This window comes from Hemibagrus wyckioides, linkage group LG08 (assembly GCF_019097595.1).
Source record: "Hemibagrus wyckioides isolate EC202008001 linkage group LG08, SWU_Hwy_1.0, whole genome shotgun sequence".
Taxonomy (NCBI): Eukaryota; Metazoa; Chordata; class Actinopteri; order Siluriformes; family Bagridae; genus Hemibagrus; species Hemibagrus wyckioides.
In genome coordinates, this window is record NC_080717.1 from 16,274,466 (window position 1) to 16,298,675 (window position 24,210).

General features: G+C 41.9%; 1 protein-coding gene across 23 annotated transcripts in view; it reads left to right on the top strand.

The window, feature by feature from the left end:
* The first annotated feature begins 864 nt into the window (after positions 1-864).
* The window catches only part of mbnl3 (muscleblind-like splicing regulator 3), a 44,490-nt gene continuing 21,144 nt past the window's right edge, over positions 865-24,210 (top strand). For 4 of the 23 annotated variants that reach the window (XM_058397880.1, XM_058397869.1, XM_058397879.1 and 1 more), the window contains exons 1-3: positions 865-1,271; positions 15,272-15,344; positions 16,945-18,029. In XM_058397880.1, the coding sequence (XP_058253863.1) occupies positions 17,856-18,029 (174 nt within the window). In that variant the 5' untranslated portion in view covers positions 865-1,271; positions 15,272-15,344; positions 16,945-17,855. Of the gene's footprint in view, positions 1,272-1,573; positions 1,650-6,972; positions 6,995-15,271; positions 15,345-16,648; positions 16,854-16,944; positions 18,030-24,210 lie in introns of those variants that run through there. The other 19 variants (XM_058397886.1, XM_058397888.1, XM_058397889.1 and 16 more) reach the window with 17 other exon arrangements.

Consider the following 24,210-nt stretch of genomic DNA (forward strand, 5'->3'; position numbering starts at 1 on the left):
GGAATTTTTGTTTGACCATTTCTCTCTAGAAGCGCATTTGTGAGGTCAGACACTGATGTTGGATGAGAAGGCCTGGCTCACAGTCTCCGCTCTAATTCATCTTAAAGGTGTTCTATCGGGTTGAGGTCAAGTTCCTCCACACCAAACTCGCTCATCCATGTCTTTATGGACCTTGCTTTGTGCACTGGTGTGCAGTCATGTTGGAAGAGGAAGGGGTCATCCCCAAACTGTTCCTACAAAGTTGGGAGCATGAAATTGTCCAAAATGTCTTGGTATGCTGAAGCATTAAGAGTTCCTTTCACTGGAACTAGGAGAGACTGATCCCAACCCCTGAATTCAATGATTTGGAAGGGTATCCCAAAACATTTGGCAATATATATTGTGTGTATGTATATTAACGGAATCAGGTCACACCTTCGGTTCACAGAGCCTTGATTAGTATTTGAGACACGGCCCATCACCTGGAAAAGGAAAACCTTTAACTTGACTCACCTGCAGTTCTCTTTATCAACAACGGATGGCACCAGCGTGTCAGTTAACACACCGTTTATGAGCAGTTTGTGTAATAAACAGACGTGTTTGTTGTGTAAAAGCTGTTTTAGCTTTTGTGTATTTGTGTTTGTCAAACTACACAAAATGATTAAGACTTAAACGTTCAAACTTAAAAATTTCTCTGCATGCGTCAATATGGTTAAGGAAGTGAATAACCGAGCTCAAACTGAATCATGTGAATGATCGTATCTTAATATTTTGGTAAATATTTTGGGAAGAAATGCTTTTCCCTGTAGCTCCACCGACTCCACCCTGGCAACAGGCTTTCTGTCGGTGAAGTAGGAATGGGATTCCCCTAAAATGGAGGAAGTGAAGTGCACGCTGAAGTGCACTACCCCGTGCACACTCTGCTCTCCTCCTCCTCCTCCTCCTCCTCCTCCCTCGTTTAGCTCCTCGCCTCGCCTGCTGCCTACCAGCCGCTAGCAAGTTCTCCTCACGCTTCCTCCTTCGCTTTCGTCCTTTCTCCTCAAAATCCACATCGCGCTGCTGCTCAAAGCTGCACAAAGCTGCTGAGGTACCCGACAGCTGGGAGCAGAAGTAAACTTGGTCTAGGGGAACGGCGGGGGAAAAAGCTCCTTACACAAACCAGTGAGTGGGACGCAGCTGGTTATAGAAATGATTGGCTTATTTGCGTAGAGTTTGCTTTAAATCGAGGGGCCGAGCTCCAGTATTCAGCACTTCTTTTCTCCCCCCCTGAGCAAAACAAGAGGTCTGCACAGGTAAGTGCTTATTCACTCTGGCGCAGTTAGCAAACTAGCATTTAAGCCTAATCTTCCCGATGTGCTCGCGCTATAAGCCAAACAACATGACAGCTCAGTTAGAATGTAGCATATGTTATATAGCTTTTGACGCATGTAAAAAAATCTTATTAAAGCTCCTGAACCCTTCGACATTAGTACTGAGCCTCGGGCTAAGTTGCTTTGCATATGGCCTTGAACCCTGCCTGTTATAACATGTCATTTTCCTAATGGCTTCTTGCATTATGGCATATTTCACACAGTCGCTTATATTTTGTACACAGATGAAAGTTGGTGTGTTTATCAGTGCAGCTGTTGATCTTCTCAGTATTCACATTGAGGGGGCAGTGAGGCAGAAAGGTGAGCAATATTCAGGGACCTATTTATCAACTGTTAGGAAAGGAATAGCCAGAAATGAGTTTCATGTGAATATATACAAGTATAACGCGCTATATAAATATAGCGCGCGCGCGCGCGACCTATTTTGAAGCAACTTCATGCTAGTTACCTAGCCTGAAAATGTACTCCTCTATAATGTCTCGTTATTTTGTGCACATTTTTACCCCCCCTCCCCTCCCCTCTCATCCACAGCTACTGTAGGCCGTTTCCTGTGCTTCCAGTTGTCATTATAGTAATGGTCCAGGCTGCAGTTTTAACACACCCACAGGAAATGCATGTCCTGATTGACCAGACTGACCTTTTGCTCCTGCACATTCAGGCTGCAGTTAAGATCACCCAAGCATTCTGTTTTCTCCCTCCACATCGCTTTGTCTCACACTAGCACTTCCTGATGGGCCGCAAGATTCAGGACACAATATGTCCGGTACATATTGTGCGTGTAAAGTGTTGCACAGTAAAAGGTTATGGGGCATGGCAGGGGTATGGAGGGTGGGTAGTGGCACTGCGTGTGTGTGTGTGAGGCAGTTTGTTCTGTTTGACTTCACACGCTACATGATGTGAACTGCGGCCTCGTCGAAGCCTCATCCCGAGATCAGATCAGAAGGGTTGCTCTGTCTCACTTGCTGCCTGTGGGTAAAGGTGTGATAGTCAACATTTTTCATTTCTTACTAGTACACATAATGTGGACAGAACCACTTGGAGACTTTCACACCATCACAGATCTTCCATTACATCTGTCAGCTTGCGACAGCAAGGAATTAGTGTCTCTAATGAACTCAGAAACACTACACTGACCTAATAGTTCCTCGTGAGTCCTTGGGTGCTGTTGTAGAAAGGACATTATTTACCTTTACATTATTTACTGTCCGGTTTCACCCAGATGAGGATGGGTTTCCTTCTGAACCTGGTTCCTCTCAAGGTTTCTTCCTCATAACATCTCAAGGAGATTTTCCTCACCACCGTCCTCTCAGGCTTGCTCATTAGGGATAAACTAGTTACTTAACTTTAAACTTTATCATTTTTTTCTTCCCTGTGTCTGTACTCCTGTAAAGCTAAAATTTTAATAATAAAGTGAATTGAAAAATGTGGAAAATAATGTAGAATTGAAAAAAATAATAGTTTATGGCATGGTCTCAGAACACATAGCTGTAAAAAAAAAAAAAAAAAAAAAAATTGGAGGCCTTCCGGTCTGAAATGTTATGTTTGTATTTGGATTGGCCTCTTGTCATATTTTATTGTTACACCCCCACTACTCCTCCACACCCTCATAAATCATTACGAGGGAAATTTAGTCTGTTTATATGTTTTGAGTTGCAACTTGGCTTTCAAGAGTTTGAGTGTCCAAGTGCGATATAAAGGGTTGTGTTGACAGGGGTTGAGTTGTGTATATTATATTTGTAATGATGTATTATATATTGTGTAATTACACTATGTGTTATGCAGTCTAACATCGAGTGCATGAATTTTTGAAGGGTGGTGTTGTCTCAGATGAAACATTAATGGTATTTTACTGCCTGGAAGTATAAACGGTTCCCCGGCCTGTGGCAAATGAGGTCGGACGCATGTAATGCCTCAAGCTTCAACGGTGTCAACATATAAACAGTAATCTTAAACTTTTGAAAGGATTTTAAAGAATTCAGTTCACAAGATGTCTTGTAAGATGTCTTGTCTGCTGAAGTGTCACCATCCGTCTTTTCTCATCCAGCACCGTTTCGCCCCGTCCATCTTCTGCTCCATTAGCAAACATAGTGTCCAACATTCCACGCTTCATTTTTCCGGGTTAAATAAGTGCATCATCCGGGTACATGAAGTGCACGCCTTCTTGCTGGAATTTTCACTATTTATATTACAAAATAGCATAGAATTGTGCATAAGTATGCGATTGTGGATACAGAGCATTAATAACACACTTATTACTGAGTTTATGTGAGAGTTTTGTTGATTGACAGCAAAAAACATAACCATAGTGGCCACTCCATACCCAAAATACATTCTGTGTCGGTAGCGGATAAGGTGTTTCGGACATGGGGATTGATTGCGGGCAGAGGTATGATATTCTTCCTTTCGCTGTTGTCTGAATATTAAATGCTACAGCTAATCTTAGCGCTCACTTGCACAATCCTCCGCCTCTACATATCTGTGTTGTTTTTAGGTGGAACGTCTCACTCTGAGTGCTCTCATTGTTATGCCCTTCCTCATTTAGACCATTACACCAAGCTGATGTAACCAGTCAAGGCAACGGCCACTTATGGACATGACGAAAGGATTGGGAAAGCCATAATTAGTCGTCCGAGCTCAGCATGCAATCTGTAAACAGAAGAAAAGCAAAGCAACAAGCAAACAGGAGACCGAGTGCAGGTTATAGGACAGGAATAAAGCAGGTGGAGTTCAGGGGTTGGTGATGGCAGATGGGAACATGGGAGCTGTCGGTTTGTGTAGAGGTGAGCAGAGTGATATGAGGGAATGGCTGGTCATCATAAAGCCTCACACACACACACTGCCTCACAGAGTGGTTTGTCGTTTACAGAAACATCACTGCAGGTCCTGACTCGCCTCCATTGCCTTTCTGAGCATGTGGACTTTGCACTTGTCTGACTCGCCTGCGCTGTTATCGCTGTTTCCACACCGGCGTGCAACATTATTGTACACATACAACTTGTCCTCATTTCCCCTTTACCTCACAGGCCAACTCTGACTAGTTCTGCCATGTGAAAAGGTGCAGCGTGGTGTCGATCCATCTATATTTGGCAGTCTAGGACGGAAAGAAGTGAATATATAGAAGTCACACTGAGGCTTCAGTGTTTACCACAGTTGAGCTTGAACCTTTCATAAAGAAATGACTACTTTATTATCATTACAAAGACCTGCTTAGCCAGCTTGAATGCTCCGGCAAGTCTGCGTATATAATGAAGTACATAGGCATAACGGATTAGACCGTGTCCGTAAGCATATAATCTCATGCTTATCTTGCTTTATTAACTTGTAATCTCACAGACGTCTTATTTAGCAGTAAGTACCATCTGTCCTTGCCTCGCTTACTGATCTCAGGTTGTCTGTTCACGTAGATTATATTTATCCAAGTCGGGCTTTGTCGCGAGTACAGGAAAAATAATGAAATAAGAAACTGTTTGTGCCGTGTACCTTTTCCTAGCGCAGATAGACTTTCATTCTGATTGTGTTGATTTGTTTTCTTTGCTCCACAGTGCTGTCTTTAATGTGATTAGTCGGTAGGTGTTGATTAATATTATTGAACGGCAGCTCTGAAAGTAGTGACAGCTGGAATTCAGACCACAGGGTTATATTAGTGAACTCGTCCTTATATGCTATAATTTCTCTAGCAACAGGTCCTTCAGAGGGACTTGTATGGCGGATGATCTGTATATATATAATGTAATAATATTTGTTAAATAGCATTATTTAAGGAAGATAGTCAAGTGGGACCTCGGTATATGAATTTATTCCTTTCTGGAGGCGAGTTCTTAAGGCGAAAATTTGTATTACGAAACAAATCTGACCAGAAGAAATAATGTAAATGCAGATCATGCGTTCCAGCCACCCAGAAATATTAGCAATATTACCGATATGATGCGTATGTAAACTGTACAGGCTGCTTACAAAGAACTGACCCAAGCCAAGCATTCCATGTCAAGGCTCCTCACAGGAAGTCGTGCCACAAATCTTGGGCTAAAAATAGAACACAACACCCACGGCACCAATCTGACAACAAAAAAAGAAAGTGCGAAAAATGACGTGGCATTTGAACGCAAACCTTGGTTTCGTGGGTTGATCCTTTCGAAACAGCTTTCGCTGACTAAAAAAAAATTGCGTAAACTCGCTTCAGTTGACGTCGCTTGGCTTTCTGCTGACGCAAACTCGTTTTGAACGGCTCCAAGACATACGTGCAACTTCATATGTTGAAAACGCTTCGTATGCCGATGCAAATTTCTTGCAAAATTTCAATTCTTAAGGCAAAAATCCGTAAGGGAGGGCATTCGTATGCCGAGGTTCCACCGTACAAGCTTAAATGTTGATACTGCAATAATTTCAGGTGTCCATTGTCAGTAAGTTTTCTGTAATGGGAGAGACTTTCCGGGGTTTTCAGGGTCTTCCCAGGTTCTCATTAACATGAGGTTGCTTTTTTCTTTTGGTCTTGTTGATGTTACGACAGAAACTAAGAGGCTGGTGAGCAAGCAACTGTTTATGTATCTGTTATAAAGCAAGTAATAACAGGAAGTTACTTATCTTTCAAATATACATGTGTAACTTATCTTGCAAAACTGTATTACATGCAAGTGTGTTGCACCACCCCAGGATTTCACATGAGCAGCAGTTCAAAACAGCTTCACATTCAGGTCTCTTCAGCACTTGGTAGCTGGTGTATGGTACGAGAGAGACGACTGCAATGTGGGACTAAATTTGGGAGAAAAGATGATGGGGACCTTTATCTCTTTGATAATTTAATAGTCGTTCTTGTGATTTAGTAAAATGTTAGTTTAGTAAAACTCTTCAGGACATGCTGAAATTGGAAAACGATCAACTGCGGGGTTATTTTCTGGATTATTTTCGTATCCTGTTTTAGTCGTGATACAACAGCACGGCTCAGGCGTTATAAGACTCCTTCAGTTCAACTCAGTTTGTTATAACGCTCAGTATAATACTTGACACTGTCTGTGAGGAGAACCCTTGTTTTGAAGCATGTTGAGAGCATTTTTTGGAAGGAGTCTCCACTGTCAGCATTTATTAACGCTGCGTTCACACATACATCGACCTGCAGCCACAAAGTGACCACAGACCAATCGGATGGCTTTGGAGATCGGATGCAGGCGTGTCCAGAGTTTAGAAAGGTTTAACCAAGAGAGTAGAGCGCCCATTGCTTCTCTTTCACCTAGTCTGATATCATGCAGATATACTCTGGTGAATTTTATATACAACGCCAACTCTCCCTCCAGAATGTTTTATTTTTTGAAACACTATATGCTCCACCCACTGATAAACATTATTACCATGGCAACCAGAGGTAGGAACGCTTACTTTCGAGTTGCACAGATAAAATTTTGCCGAATGAGTGAACGTTGCTTTACATTTCAGCTTGATTGTTTCCCCATAACGTGTTTTACTCCTAGTTCAGCTTAGTTATTTTCTCTTTAGCTATTTTAGTATTCGATCAGACTAGATCCGGTGGCGAATTAAAAAAAAAAATCAGTTTTCTGTAACGATTCTGTAAATGTTATGTGTGTTGTAACCGTGTGTTTCCATGTGGACGCAGGACACTGGAGGTTTTTGTGAATGGAGACTGCAGCGCAGGAGTAAGCTAAGGGGATTACAGATACTTAACCTAATTATTTTGCTCTTAAGAAATGGTCTCTCTCTCTCTCTCTCTCTCTCAGTTTAACTCCTGCAGCTGCTGGCGCCTGTCTCCTAACCACTCCTCTTACTCACCTCAACCTCAACTGTCTGGCGTCCATTTTAAGCTCTGCCTCTGCATGCTCCCGCCCCACACTCCTCTGCTGCCGTTCCTCTATTTCTCACTCCGACACAGTGGAAAGCGTGACTGCTCGGAGCGTGCCACTTCTTTCCTCATCGCAGTATGATCACTGTGTCATCCAATCGAGCTTCTAATAGAGTCCTATTAAAGTTGATATGCAGCTATATCAAGTGTATCATATGAAAAATATTGTAATATATATATATATATATATATATATATATATATATATATATATATATATTGTAATTTAAACACGATGAAATATTAGCTCAGTCCAGGAGTTTTTTTTTTTCGGTGTTTCACAAGATGAAATTATTCTTGTACAATTAACATAACCGAGGTTTATTTGTTTCACTTCTGTTATATTCGGCAGTAAAAGTAGCTTAAGTTGAAACGAGGAAAACGAGCGACTTGTCCTTTTTTTTTTTTTTTTTTCTTTTTGAAGAAGTGCGTACTTCTCCTTTTTCTGATCCGCTGCCTGCACTTTCAGTTCTGCAAGTTAAACAGTCAGAAGGCCTCAGCTGCTCACATGGATTTCACTTTGCATGTCCATCTGCTTTCAGACCCAAAGCTTCAAGACTCCAAGACGCTCTCTATACCATAACCCTTCTCTGTGTCTCATTTTTACTGTACATCAAAACTGACCTCATTTCCAGTGATATGTTGCATCTGCCCCGGCAGCATCGCTTTGCACAAGCTGTTGCAGTGTGCGCGCCGTGGATTGTGTCAGATTACTTCTAAACACACAGCCATGTCGTATCCATGATTTTTATTTATTTTTTTTATTTTAAAATAAATGCACACATGAACGGATAAAAAAACGAATAAAAGCAAGAGTCATCTCTTTCCCAGTACACATTGTTGAAGGGAATCACCATTAAGAGAGACAAAACCAGAAGCTTTAGCTATAAGATTAACATAGAAAAAAACCCCCAGAGGTTACGTGGCTTTAAGGATTTGCATGGAACACAGAAGCTCTGTGGGTTCAGCAGTGGCTAAATTCCCAAAAGCAAGCTGCAGAGTTGCTCTGTCTGCTTCAGGAACGTTCATGGTTGAGGAGATCTCAAATCACTTTCGGCTGCAACCGAGATCATTCTGATGGTCATTCCTACAATAACCTATTTTACTTAAACGTTCACGTACATTCTCAGTCGTATTTCCTACTAGGTTTTATTTATTTATTTATTTTAAAAAAAGGTCAGAAATAGGTGAAAACCCTCAGTTATTCGGCTGTGGCGTTTACTGGCTTGGTGTTAAGAGGGCAAGGTCGTAGTATTGTGTGTGTGCGTGTGAATGCATCAGCTCATTGCATTATATATTCCACAGCTGCACTGCACTATGACTGTACAGTATGTGAGATCTGGACAGAAACGTTTAAATGATTAATGACCTTGTACTGGCAATACTACCGAGCTGAGAGTATTGCTACTTGCATCATACTCTAATGCAGCTTGCATAATGCGCTCCCTCCAGGATCTCGCAGGTTATTTTTGTGTGATTCTTGCGGCCGAACATGCTCCATTTCGATGTGCCTTTTTTCTAAATTTGCAATGCACCTTCAATTTTTGTCTGTTTTTTTTTTTTTTTACTTGAAAATGCCAGCGCAGGATTCTTCTTTTTTTAATACAAGCAGTGAAGACACATATGTAATTGCTTTCTGTGATAGAAAGTGAACGAAGGCTGAATGAGCGTCGTGATGATGGCACAGGATGCTCCTTGGCCCAAATCTGCACTAAATTGGTGGTAATTTTGATGAACTGCAGTCTCCTCAGCGGAGTTTGCTTGATTTTGTGTTCATTTCTACGATCGTAAAATCACAAAATCCTAGATACACCCTGGGGTTGCTCGTATACTGCATGCACGTCTGCATTGGGTATGTTGTGCAGTGCGCCAGTATGCAGTATCCATGCTGGGGAGTTGTTTCACTCCCACCCTCACCTTCATCTAACCCATCCACTATGATGCTGAACATAGCTGTGTGTGTGTAACATCATTTCCTGTGTGTTATAACCAACTACAGTATCACATGGCTCTTGTCTCTGCTAGTGGCGATTGAAGCCACTGTAATTGATGCTGTCGTTCATGCTTCAGCTCGACGCAGCTGCCAAAAACAGCTTTGTCTTCCACCTCTCTTCACTTCCACACCCTTTATGCAAACCTCACACACCCAAGCTTCATGTAGCATCACTCACACTCCTGATTTCAGATCATATATTTTATAGCCTGTCTTTATTAGTTAGAAAGCTTTCCCATTTAATCATCATGTCTAAAAGCATAGTGTGGAATATCCAGGATCCTCCTGAACTCCGCTGTCTGTGCTAGGACAGGTCAGTGTCCATGTGTTGTGGCACGTTTTAATGTTAAACCTCAGGAGAATGACATATCGCACATCGCTGTCATCAGGTTTCCAGTCTCTTCGAACAGCACTCTTCATTTTCTTAGGCATGTTTTGTAGTGTATTCTTCATCTCCCACTTGCTGTTCATTTATAGGCCTCCATCATATGGGCTATTCATGTGCAAAATAATTGGCAGACGGGGAGAAGTGTGTAAACCCAGACTGTGCTGAAATTTGTAGCTGCAGATTGCAGAGTAGGACATGGCCACACAGGCATTTCTTCTAATGATAGCTGTCAGTATGTACAGAGAAGGTTTCTTTTTTATTTATTTATTTTTTTGGGTGCAGCAGAAAAGCTTTGTCCTATCATCAGGAGATTGCAAGATTAAATACCAAGTATGCCACGGGCATCTAAGCCAAAATCGGGTGTGTTCACAGAGTGGGCGGGGTGATATAGTGCTTTCCCTGTCAATCACAGTGACTCTAGCCAATCATAGGTATCTGTGAGCTTGTGTATGCAGAAGAGGGCAGATATCATGCATTATGCTGCACTGTGACAGAGCTGGCCAGGGGAGGCACTTGCCCAAGAGCAAATTAGGGAGAAAGTTCCAGGTTTGTTTAATAGCTATTTGAATTTGAACAGAGATTGCTGAGATTTACAGTCAAGATACAAAAGGCCCAAGAAGTGAAGAGCTGTTGAAGGTGCCTTTTTTTTTACAATTTCTAAACTGCAGCTGTTTCTGACTCCTGTGCCATGGGCTATTTCTTCATTCACCTGTATATGTGGGTGGTACCGTGGTGCAGCAGGTAGAACTAACACCTCGCAGGGTGCCGGGAGATTTGGATGTCCTCACAGTGTCCACATGGACTTCCTCCCACCTTTGGAAACTATGCCAGTAGGTGGATTGATAGCTTTAGATTAACCTGCCATGTGATTGTGTGTCTGTCGCTGGGGATCGATGGGGTCCATGATTACCCTGACCAGAGCTCTCACTGGAGACGAAACACCACCATACCACCAAAAGGACATTATTCGTAATCACACTCTCTGGTGTTTATGGTAATTCACACTCTCCAGTGTCACCCAGATGAGGATGAGGTTCCATTTTGAGTCTGGTTCCTCTCAAGGTTTTTTTTCCCCCTTACCATCCAAGGCAGTTTTTCCTTGCCACAGTCACCTGGGATTAATACAAATACATTTAAATATAAGTCTAATATTAATCTTGAACTTTTGTACTATAGTTCTTGTGTTCTGTAAAGCTGCTTTGAGACAGTGTCCATTGTTAAAAGTGCTATATAAATTGAATTGATGTTTTCTGATTATTATAATAATAATAATAATAATAATAATAATAACATACAGGTCAATCATCAGAACGCAGAAAAATGAGATAATGAGGCATGGCTGTTGATTCCAGACAAATTTGAGTAATTCAGTCCAGTTATTCTCCTCTGATCCCTCATCAACGAGGCGATTTCACTGACATCCCCCCCCCCAATCTGATGTTTGACATAAGCTTTGAATTGACCTGAAGCACTTGACCTGTACGTGCTGAATATATGCACCACAATGCTTCTGCCACATGATTGGCTGATTCCATAATTGCACAAATGCATATAATAAAGTGGCTGATTTATACTAGTAATACTACAATTAGTCATGAAATCTATTTTTTAACTGTGTATCTTCTGTAAGGCCGAGATAAAAAAGTTAAAATATTCTGGCTAGCAGTTGAAGGATAAGATTAGTGTGTTTCAGTTGATTATCTTTTCAAGGCTATGACCCATTTAGTCACTCGTTTCATTGCGTAATTCTCAGGATAAAAGACAGGACAGTAACAGCTTAGGAAGTGAATAGAACTGGAAGTGCTGGTTAATTACTGTTCCTATAGCCTGTTCCTATAGCCATGTATTATGGAGGATATTTTAAAAGTATCACTGTCGGTGACGCCTTCCTAACATCTTATTGATCAAGCTGATCGAGCACCCAGGGCTGAGAGATTGTTTGGTGCACAGCCTGCGGGAGACAGCGCTATTCCGCCTGCAGCTTTTCTATTTAGTTCAAGGTTGTTGGGTTTTTTTTTTATATCAAAAGTTAATGTTTAATGAAAGACAGATGTCTGCACTAAAAACATGAGGAAACAGATAGTTGGCACAGATCTAGCAAACTCGTTCTGCGGATAGAGTTATTTATTCGTTCGTTCTCTTTATTCTGTTTTGCATATACGTTTAATCCGTGCACTTCGAGAAAACAAAGACTGGATTGTGAATTATAAACATTGTCTCACACACACTGCAACCACGTTCACTTCTCTCCATTCCTGAAGGTCACTGCAATTTGAAGTGTGTGTGTGTGTGTGTGTGTGTGTGTGTGTCTTGGTGCTCCTGGCTGAGTGACCTTGCAGAGTCAACACACTCACCGTTTCCAGACGCTTGATATTTGCAGGCCTCCTCTCTCCCTCAGACCTACAACAATGAAACACACACACACATATCTCACAGTGTACTATCTCTATTCTCTGCTTAGCCAAGTCCCAGCAGCAGAACATTACAGTAAACCAGCTTCACGTCACCGCACCAGCGAAGCCTGTCCCATGAATTGATAATATTATTAGGCTCAAACAGACGATCCTTTGTCTTCCGTCTTTGCCCAGGCAGAGGAGATGGTTGCTGTTCAACATGCTAACCTCATTAGTCATCACGTCATGTTTGTCAAAACATATTATTCCGAGCCGATGCGGAGTCTTGCATGACACGTGCTAATATGTAGGATATTGCTAGGCTTGAACAGCACATTTTCAAGGGCACTGCAGCAGTCGCAGTCCAGGATGAGCAGGCCAGGCCCAGCCTGCATCATAAACCCGTCTTCCGGTTTGTGTTGCATCATTAATTATTCAGCCTACACATTCATGTCATGGCATCAGCTCCCTATTTATAACCGAACTCCGTACTTCACAGCTGCCCGGAGCTGTTTTATGCTGTAAAGACAGGGCCGTGAGGGAACATGGCGCTTCTTGTCGCAGTTCACCTGCCGTGTCTCTGAGCCGTATAGAAACAGCGTGTGTTTGTACAGAGAACAGGTGTGTGTGGTGTAGTCTGGCTACTAGGCCACTCGCTGCCTGCCTGCCTTTTTACTGTAGCACACAGGAAGAGCAGCGCAGCATGCAAACGCCAGTGAAAAAAGCATCCTTCTGTTGCTTTTTTGCTTCATGTGGAGGTTCCTTTGTTCTGGAGTGTGTAGTTAGTAATTTAATTTCCACCCCCTTCTCTCTTATTTCTTTTGCTTTCTTTCTCTCTCTCTCTCTCTCTCTCTCTCACCGTCATACACACACACACACATGCTCACATCATCCTGCTCACACCCTCTCCCACTTCACTGCAGTGCTCTCCTTCCCTTCTGGGCTGTCTGTCTGCGCAGTCACACTCCCGAACCCCCGCCGCCTCCTCCGTCTGTGTGTGTTTCTGTTAGACGCGGGCACAGATCCTATCTGCCCTTCCGTCTCCCGCTTTCACTCCATTGCTTCCTCCCTCTTTCTGATTTCTCTCTCTCTCTCTCTTTTTTTCAATGACCGCAGTGCTGTTTTGTCTAGGTCCGCCATAGCTAAATATTCATTCATCCCTCAGTGCTGCGTCTTCAGATCGGGACATATCACTCATCCCTGCGAAACTTTATCAGATGATCTGTACAGTTCAGTTCAATTCCATTGGGTTTGAATAACACGTTTAACAAAAGTCACAAAGCAGCTTTAGGGGAATATATCAATTCAGGGAATCAATTAGGAATTTTAAATTTATCTCGAATGAGCAAGGAGGCATCGGTGACGAGGGAAAACTCCCTGAGATGATATGAGGAAGAAACCTTGAAGGCTTAAAGGGAACTCCTCCTCATCTGGGTGTGATTTTAAATCATTTCCCACCTATCCTTCTATAACTGTGTATTATATGCCAAAATGCATTACCAGGAGATTCGTGCTAGTTATAAAATGAAGTCTGTTTTGTTCCACTGAGGAGACTCACTGATCGAGGCAACTGCAGCTATACATTTGTTATTTGCTATATTCCTGATTCTTTTGTTTTTTGGGCAATGCCAGCATTATTACTTAATTATTTTACGCACAGCTACTCAGGATGTAGCTAAACATTGTGTGAGGAGCATGGAAACATAACTCTTTCATTCACTGGTCAGCTACTCCTCATTCAGCTCAACAAATATGCTGCCTGCGACCCGAAACATTTATACTGCGTGTTCAGTTGGCTTTCTGCAGCAGAGCCGCACCGCTTTCTCACTGCAGTTGAACCTCACTGGGGTTCGTTTGGAACCAGACCGAGAGCACATCGCTCGGGCGTTGTATTGTTTTGGTGCTACACCAGAGTGTGATTGCTGTAGTGTGAAAGTGTGCCAAGGGTTCGATTCGAATGGACTAAACGCCCCATAAGTGAAAGCAGCCTCATTTACTTTCCACAAATCATCTTATTAAAACAGAATATTGTAGCCCCAGACTGTCATTAAAAAAAAAAAAAAAGCAGACGGAAACTAAAATAAGCATCCTAGTGTCTTAAACCATTATTAGAGCTAATTATGTCTTTCCACATACAGTGTTAGGAGAAGTGATCTGTAATCCAACCTCATAAACCTGTTAGATTAGGTTACATGAAGTGTAGCGCATGCAGTCATTACACTGTCAGTCCAGTTCAGCCCAACATTTCTCTTTCTGTAGCTGTGTGGAATCCAGGAGCTTTGTGATCAGGCCTGTCACACTCAGCACATAATCGCCTAATTACAGTCACTTCCCCAGATCGGGTTTAACCGTTAGATTACACAACCAGATGTTTTTTAATAGAAATGCAGGTAGTGGGTGAAATCAAAAGAGCCAGCAAACCCGGTCCTTATCAGTATAATAATCATAAATAAGTTCAGATAATATCAAATCACTGCATCATATATTAATCAGGTTTCTTGGACAGAGGTTTTGAGCTGTGAAATATTTCTGTCTATGATTCCTTGTGTAATGTTGCTACTGACATTATTATTCCCATCTGTCTGTCTGTCCATCTGTCTGTCTGTCTGTCTATCAATCAGTCTGTCAGTCCATCTGTCTGTCAATCAGTCTGTCTGTCCATTTGTCTGTCTGTCTGTCTGTCTATCAATCAGTCTGTCTGTTTGTCTGTCTATCATTCAGTCTGTCTGTTCATCTGTCTGTCTGTCTAGCAGTTTGTCTGTTTGTCCATCTGTCTGTCTGTGTATCAATCAGTCTGTCTGTCCACCTGTCTGTCTATCAAGCAGTTTGTCCATCTGTCTGTCTGTCTATCAATCAGTCTGTCTGTTTGTCCATCTGTCTGCCTGTCTGTCAGTTGGTCTGTCTGTTCATCTGTCTGTCTGTCTGTCAGTCGGTCTGTCTGTTCATCTGTCTGTCTGCCTGTCTATCAATCAGTCTGTCTGTCTATCAGTCAGTCTGTCTGTTCATCTGTCTGTTTGTCTGTCTGACTGTCTAGCAATCAGTCTATCTATCCATTTGTCTGTCTGCCTGCTTGTCTGTCAGTTTATCTATCTATCTATCTATCTATCTATCTATCTATCTATCTATCTATCTATCTATCTATCTATCTATCTATCTATCTATCTATCTGTCTTAATCAATTTCATTCACACATTGTCAGTCTGAAGAAGTCTTTTCGATCTGTTCACCTTTGAGAAATACTTGTTCTTCATAAGCTGTGTTTATGAATCAGTAAATGTTTTTTTTTTTTATCATTAACAGTTGCTAAGTGGTGAAATTCTGAACAGAGGTGAAAAAGCAAGTCTGCATATTTGCACGAGGACACCAGAGTTCAGTAAGTTCATCAAATATGTTTAAACATGCTGTAATTACCTCTTTGTTCATTTATGTGAACTTCCTTTTAGTCATAGATTGATCAAAAAAATGCAAGTATTTGAAGTTTACATTTACACAGACGCCGGGTAATGAAAGTGTTACATCACTTTGTTATGTACAGTTTTGTTAACACTTGACTACAGTTATATAAACATGGTTTGGTAATGTTGACTAAATGCTGATTCAGGGAACCTTAATATTAAGTGTTGCCATGGTAATTATTCGACTATTATAAGAGTAGCCTGAAATCAACTGAAAAGAGACTGTAGTTAATAGCACTTTATTCCAGTAACATCATCAACCCATCAATCGCATCCAGCATCAGATACAGTTTATAGAGTCTGTTTACAAACGTTTAGATCTCCAGTAGCAGTAACAGGCACAGATTTACTCTTAGCTTGTCGGCCCTTCTCAGTATCGCCCACCTTCATCTGTATTACATCACCGATTCTTCTTCTGCGCAGACTGCATGTCAGCTGTTAAACCACCCATGACACAAACATGCATACAAAAATGCAAACTCACTCCCACTGCCGTGGCTTGTGTTGAGCTCATGGTTTTTGATTATAATGATTTTCTCTGTAGTACTTTAACCATGATTCCTTATATTTTAAAGATAAACATAGCCATTCTTTCAGGGTGTGTGTGTGTGTGTGTTTGTGTGTGTGTGTGTGTGAGACTCAGGCTGTGTGGTGATAGCACATTTAGCCAATACACCAGTACAGAAACTCTCCCCATAATGCTCGTGAGGGGAAAAAACCAGGCAGACGTGCTTCATTGGTTTTACAGGCGAGCCCGAGAGCACATGCAATGAGCAATGACAGTCTCTTCCAGCGGAGGCAGGAGAGGAAAAGAAGACAGTCACTGCGTAACTCCGCTCCTCATTGGCTGCTGCCCACTCAGCCTGTTTGCAAAGCAGCCACTGATTGGCTGTCACATCACTGAGCATTAAGCAGCTGCCGTTGCGAGGGCCAGGCTTTCCCTTCCTCTTCTCCTCCACTACCTGGATTCCGCACAAATTCACAAAGTCTCCCTTCGCTTTTCAAGAAATAGGCACCAGCACATGCGCAGTCATAACCGACACCAACTTGTTGTGCTGATCATAAAGCGGCAGCGCTCGCTCACGCTGTATTTCTCTCCCCCTCCTCCTTTTCCCCTCCCTCCTTCCCTCTCTCCCGCCCTCCCTCTATCTCTTAATCAAGACACAGCCTGCCCTTTCCTGTGCATTGCTGCCTGCCTCCAGCCCGCACGCCTCCTCTACCTCTCTTTCCCTCTCTTGCTGCTTCTCGCTCATGCACTCTCTGCCATGCACTTTCCTTCTCTCGCTGTCTCTCTCCATCTCTGTATCCCACACTCACAGCTTTGCAGTGTAAATACTTGAGCTTTTACAGTTTCATTGGCTTCTACAGTTTCATTTCTACAGTTTTCTTTATCCGCCTGTTCATTCAGCACACCCAGTCTCACAAAGGTTCACCTAGTGATTGTTTTTCTATTTGGACTCATATCTTTTGACTTGCCATTACTCTTTTTGTAATTTTTCCTTCTCTCTCTTTTAAAAGACAGGTTGCACTTCAAGGAACTGAAGAAGACATTGGAGGGCTACAATGAGAAGAAGAGACACAGGAGAAACAGGAGGGACAAGAATGCGACTCAAGTAGAAGGCAGCGGACACGCATCACCACAAAGTGCCTGGATGTGCTGGATGCTGCAGCAGCCTCGTGCCGGCGCATGCTTTTTTTCCCACGCTGCTGTTCCCCCTCAGACCTGACTGCTTGCCTCTGTAAGTGTATCCGTGATTGCGCTTGGCCTTGTCTCGGGCTATATTTCACTCTGACAGGCAAACAGTCAATCGGCCCATTTGCTGTTCCTCGATTCCAAGCCTCCCCCCACCTCGCTCGCAATATCATCCGGTTAATACAAGGACAGTCGATTCGTTTCTTCTTTCGTACCCAACGCTTTATTCCTGAAGCTTTTTCTTCCTCTCTTGTTGTCTGGAAATGTAAGAAACTCTACTAAAGCTTCATGCAGCAGGACAGCGGCCTTTAGGAATCCGGAGGTGCGAAAAGTGGATAAAGTCGTTTTATGTAGAGCAGAGGGCGGTTTTATGAGACAGGACGGCCACTGCAGCCCAGAAGAACGTGTCTGTCTGCACTTTTAGTGCCTCGGTCTGAGTCAAGAAGCCGTTTCGGCATGCCCGAGTGACCTGCTCTGCCTCAGCATCCTTCTCCTGGACACGCCTGCTCTTTGCCCTGCTATCCAGCTCATATGGAACACAGCGAGTCATAGATTCCTCACTGTTTTTCTTGTTAACAGTTTTCCACCATTCTGTCTGAACATTAGAGCATGTCCCTTTCCTTTTGCCAGAGTGTTTTTTGTGCTGTGGCACAGTGATTTTTTGTCCTGCTACGTGCGCTTTTTAACCTTCATACCCCCAGACGACCTTTAACTCCACCCTAAGCACCCGCTCGTCATGGCCGTCAACGTCGCTGTAGGCCGGGACACCAAGTGGCTGACGCTAGAGGTGTGTCGCGAGTTCCAGAGAGGCTCGTGCTCACGTTCCGACACCGAGTGCAAGTTTGCTCATCCCTCTCGCACCTGCCATGTGGAGAACGGCCGCGTCATCGCCTGCTTCGACTCTCTCAAGGTAACCCCTTACACAAAGACACACACTTGAACTTGAAACAGCACAAAGAGCTCTGGTACAGAATATAGAGCCTTATATCTTTTGTATCAAATATATATGACCTAACATGCTCAAACACACACTGGTGTATTCTTATGCGAACACCTCCAGGCTCTTTTTTGCTGAGTTGTGATCACTCTTCTGCTGATGTCCTGAAAGGCAGCGTGTGTCTGTGTCAGCCTTTAAAAGTATACAGCAGACTTGGGGCAACAACATCTGCCAAAACATGATGAAGCACTTTTGTAAAGCATGCACAATGCAGAATAACTGCCAAGATGAGTAACATAACCAACACTTTATATCATTCTTTTGAACATTTTGTGGACAAAATGCACAGTATTCATGCACTTTCATGGCAATGCAAAAATAATCTTAATTTCAGGCATCAAAGCCAAAAGAATTTGATTGGTCATGCGTTTATGGTCATAATGACAAGTCAGCATTTTTATCATTGATTTATATATATATATATATATTTTAAAAAAGAACTCTCGACAGGGTCGTAATGGTTAAAGTGGTAAGAATCAGGGATCACTTTTTCCTGGAGTCTGGAGAAAGTGATATTCCGATTAGGAGAACTGAAGAGCGACCCCCCAAAACATCAGGGTGTTCATACGGCAAAATAGCACATTCTCCTTCAAGCTTCTTGCATATCTCCTCCATGTATAAATTCAGTACTACAAGTCGCTGATGCAGCATGGTCAGCAGGCTCGAGAGTTGCAGCGGTGGCTTTTATACAGAAATCCTTCTCAGGAGCTGGGCTGAGAGCGAGTAGAGGCCGCCGCTCAGCATGCTCTAATCCTCCTTACCCAAGCAGCACGTCGTCCAGTAACTCACTGATAGTCTGGGCAGTGCAGCGCCGTCTGGATTACTAATGTGAAATGGGATTATTTAAAAAAAAGTAGAAAAGCAGTCTGAGGGTCACAGTGCTGAGGGAGGGAGAGAAGAAGGAAGCCCTGTACACTATGACTTAATGAGCTCGGAAAATGCGCAACACTGTCTGCAACTTCACTTCAGGTTTTAATTATACAGCACTCTTCATTTTAATAGTACTCATTCATTTCTCTGCGGACAAGAGACCATCCCCCCATCCCACCCCTTTTTCTCTTTCTCATCCTCCTCCTCCTCCTCTCTGCTAATTTATCGACGTCCCTTAATGGCTACCACAATGTCCTTTCTCCTAACTAGTGTCTTCTGCTGGAGACGTTTCTTTATCCATTAGTTCTGACTGGCCTGCCTGCCTGCCTGCCTGTACGTTGGTCTAGGCACACATAAATTATGCATTCCGTATAATTCAACTCTGTGTCGCTTTTATTAATGTCTGCGTTCTGCTAACAAATGTCCCCGTTCTTATGTGAATCCAGACGAGTAGAAAATATTTGAGACATTTAACTTGGTTATGAGCAAAAAGACTGCATAAGGAATGCCTCTGATGATGCATTAATATTAAAAGGAATTAATACAAGCCACCAGTTACAGGCAGGTTCTTCTGTAATCATAGACCGCATCTTGTCTGTTATCATCTTCCGCTCTCTCTGTGACCAATGAGAAGAGAGGAGACCGGATGAGGCAAAACTTCCTCCCAGTTGCTGGGCGCGTTACCATGGCTACGCCGAGGAGATCCCTGACCCACTGAATCCGGCACGACATGACTTACAGCTTTTCATTCCTCTCTCCGGCTATATCTGCATCAGGAGGAATACACAACACTCCTTACACAACTCCACAAATATGCCGTGCAGTCTCTTTTTTTTTTTGTTTGCTTATTTATTTTGTTGGTGGACGGCAGATTTTTGATAGCATACCCATGCAGCTTGGCCATTAATAATGCAGATTATCACTGTTGCTGATCTTTGCTTTCAGTTGCCTTCTCCTCTGTGTTTTGGGGACTCAGTTGCCTTCTCCTCTGTTCTTGAGGGACCGTCTGCTCACTGCTAAATACTCCCTGAACATACTCTCTTTACTTCTGATGCAAACATTGCTGTCACTATAGGCACTAGAAAACAGATCAGATTCAGATGACGTGCATGAGCTCAGAGGCAACTACAAATATTCAAAAGTATGAAATTAAAAAACAAATGAACCAGTCACCTTAAGCAATAGGTCTTGCCCAAAAACAATATTTTTCAAAGAGCACTAGAACAAACATGGATTTGCATGTTAGAGTTTTATATATATAATTTAATATATATATATATATATATATATATATATATATATATATATATATATATATATATATATATATAAATATTCTACTTGTAAAAAAAATGGCATTTTTACAATGATAATTAAATTAGAATAAAAAATGTTCAGATTATTTTTTTTTAATTAAAATTATTTAGAAATGATAATTAAATTATAATTAAAAATGTTAAAATTGTAACAAATTAAAATTATTTAAAAAATTTGAAATGATTATAATTATTATAATTATAATTAATTATGATCATTTACAAACATTAAAATTATCTTAATACAGTATGCCATTAAAAAAAATTAAACAATCAAAAATCAGAAATATAGAATAGAATTCCCATTTCTGTGTTTGTTTTCATATTCCATCCAGGATTTTCTCACAATTAAAACAGATTAGATAATTCTATAACGGTATTTTATTTTGAACTGTAATCATATTTAATAATAATATTTATAATAATAATAAACTGTAATAATATTTAATAATAATAATTTCTTGAAAATAATTTTATATCAGTCTATTAACAATCAAGTCCCAGAAGTTGACAAGCCTTTGGAAAGTTGTCTTTCCAATTTCAAAAAAAGAAAGACATTACCCAATTTGAAATATCTTTGCTTCCTCTAGCGCCAAACAGATCTCCTTCAGACTGTGCTCACGCAAAGCTGGAGTCTATCTCAGGAACAGACAGTGTTTAGATATGTGTATGATGCATAGCTTTCATTTCGTACAAGCGACTTTGTCCATAATCATTATTTATAAGACAAGCGTGTTCGCCATGGATGTCTTTTCTGCGGCTGGAGTAATGACGGCATTAAAGTTGGTTTCATTTCCAACACTCACACTTCCACCGCTGACATCATTCACACAGATCCTATGACGAGCTTTGGAAAGGCATATACCTTATCAACACACTCCACGTTCTTGTCTATACACTTTTATTTTGTATTCAGATCGTATTCTGGGGCTTCTCTGCACCGCTGCGCCACACCAAGCTTCATTAGTTGCCTGTGAAACACCGCTCGATGTGTTTACAAGATGACTAAATGGGAAATAATAAAATACAATACCAAATTACAATGGTTTTATGTGAATTTCTCCATCAGAGGAATCAGCCTGAGGACTAATGTGAGATGATTTGATACTTAGCTTTTTTTGCTGGTAATTCAATAGAAGAATAGCTGCTGTGCTTTGTCCAGAAGTAAACTGAATAATATTCACATCCTGATTTATGGATTTAGAAGAATTTATGAGGCAGATACTGGACAGGATTTTCTGGCAACCTTGGTTAAGTTGCTTAATGCTGGAAAGTCTGTTACGATGATCAGTACTGTAATAGGAGTCTATGGAGAATTTAGATTTGCAGATGTTCTGATCCGATATGAAAACATTTGATCTAAAATGCAGCTATATTAACCAGCAAAGTAACATGTTGAGCTGTCTTTGGTACAGAGCAGGTACCATATTATCAGTACCTGTTAGTAGTACCAGTGATATACAGTGATCAGGCATAACATTATGAGCACTGAGAGGTGAAGTGAATAACACTGATTATCTCCTCATCATGGCACCTGTTAGTGGGTGGGATATATTAGGCAACAAGTGAACATTTTGTCCTCAAAGTTGATGTGTTAGAAGCAGGAAAAATGGGCAAGCATAAGGATTTGAGTGAGTTTGATAAGGGCCAAATTGTGATGGCTAGACGACTGGATCAGAGCATCTCCAAAACTGCAGCTCTTGTGGGGTGTTCCCGGTCTGCAGTGGTCAGTATCTATCAAAAGTGGTGCGAGGAAGGAACAGTGGTGAACCGGCGACAGGGTCATGGACGGCCCAGGCTCATTGATGCACGTGGGGAGCGAAGGCTGACCCGTGTGATCCGATCTAACAGACGAGCTACTGTTGCTGAAATTGCTGAAGAAGTTAATGCTGGTTTCATGGTGGGACAGGGTTGTTTTAGACAGCAAAAGGGCCAACACAATATTAGGCAGGTGGTCTTAATGTTATGAATAGTCGTGTGTATAGTATCAGTTTATACCAAAATCACACTTAGCTTTGTACTAACAAGAAGTACTCTGTTTCACCAAAGCAATTTATCTGAACTTTGGTCTACAAGTTCCCGTGAATTAATGTGCGGAAAAAGCAGCACCCACCTAGACTAGTGGGAATTCAAGCACTTAAACATTTTTAACATACTACAGATTCCAGTGCTCCCTGAGAGCCTCCTCAAGATAGTGCTTCCTTTGAAGCAGCTTAATTGTGTTCATAAACAGTTAACATTGAGGTATAGGAATTTAAAGCATAAAGCATTGCTAGGATACATTTAATTCAGGGGCTAACCGCCAACAGAAATGTACCCATTAATGCCATTTTAGTCTTGAGATTCATGAAATCAGACGAGGAAACTTCAGAGCTGTGAATAATATTAATTTTGTTTGTTCTGTTTCCTTTTGCCTTCCCACTAGTTAGCTTCTTCCTATAGTACAACAGCTACCAAGCAGGAGGGTAAAAACTATTATGTACTAACTTTAATACACCTGAAAGCCTTTTAAACTCCTGCTCATGCTACATGACAGGGCAGCAGATCTCACTCAGAGAAACGTGTCAGAACCTGCAGTTGGCTAGAGTTGTTCTGATGGACAGTTTTGCTCTCTGTGATCTCTCAATGACCAAGTGAATGCCCCTCTGTAGTGCCACTTAGGTACTTTCTTGGTTTTCTATTTGTGTCTTGTTCTGCTTTGCCGGTTGTGACAGAGCTCCAGATCTCGTTTTTGAGTGACCAAATCCCCAGGCTTTCCCCCAGGTGCGAGTTCAGTGTCTGATCACTTATGGTGTAGCAGCTGCTTGTATGGATGGCAGAGAGATTAGTGTTGTTCTGAGGGTGTTCAGAGCTGCTCGGTGTCTGCTCATTTTGTGTGCATTACATCTTTTATCCTCAGGGTGCTAACCCAGTCTCCATGTTTGACAGAAATAATTGTTAGAATCATAAATAATTGTTCTGGGAGGTAGTTTAAATGCACACTGGACTAGAAAACCCCCCTATAATTTTGGGGAACTTCCATCTTAATGCTCCGGAATAATATTTAGAAAATAGTCTTATCTGCTAAACCTCCTCTGGTCTCTGAGCCAATATCTCTGTTCTAAAGGGTTTCATCAGTTTCCTGTACAGTGGGAAATTTTTTAATCTTTGTCTCTGATTCACACTTTGTCATTATGAGACTGACATGATACCTAAATCTGGATGCATGATCTGATATAAACTCAGCAGGGTAGAAAAGTCACGTCAACGGATTATCCAAACTTGGCAGCAGCCCGAATTTGGTGGTGATGAGTAGTTTGATGGGAAGTACCTCGAAAGCCATGTTTCATCTTCGGCAACCCTGTAACGATCCGGTCTAACCTTCAAACCTGAAGGCCATGTTGCCGAGGTGCTTTTTTTCCTGACATTGACTTGCCAGAAGGTGAGATCCCAGCTCAAGGCTAATGTAGTGATAACCAGAGTACAAAATAAGTACAGCTGGTCACAAGAAGAAATGAAAGAAATACAGTACAGACAACAACACTCAGAACTGCGGCAACCAATAAGATGTCACAAAGAAGAGTAACCAACAGAGACTAAGTAGCAAGTTGTTCAGGGTATAGGGTTAACTAAGTGCCTATAACTGATGGCTCTGGCAACCGGTTTGTATTCGAGAGACGGCAAACTCTCTTGGTGGGTGGCGCAGTCCCCAGTTACTGATCTGATGGAGAAAGACTGTTATCGGTGGTACAATAAGTCAAAAATGTAACAGTTTAATGAGAGAGGTGTGACTTTTGGGAGCGTGGTCTGACAGACACCGTAGCATTCATTTGTTGTGTGAACGATGGGTGTGTGCGCATGTGGCTGCGTTGGTGGATGGGAGTAAACACATCTCACTAGCTATCCCCATCCATCATCTCAGTTGCCAG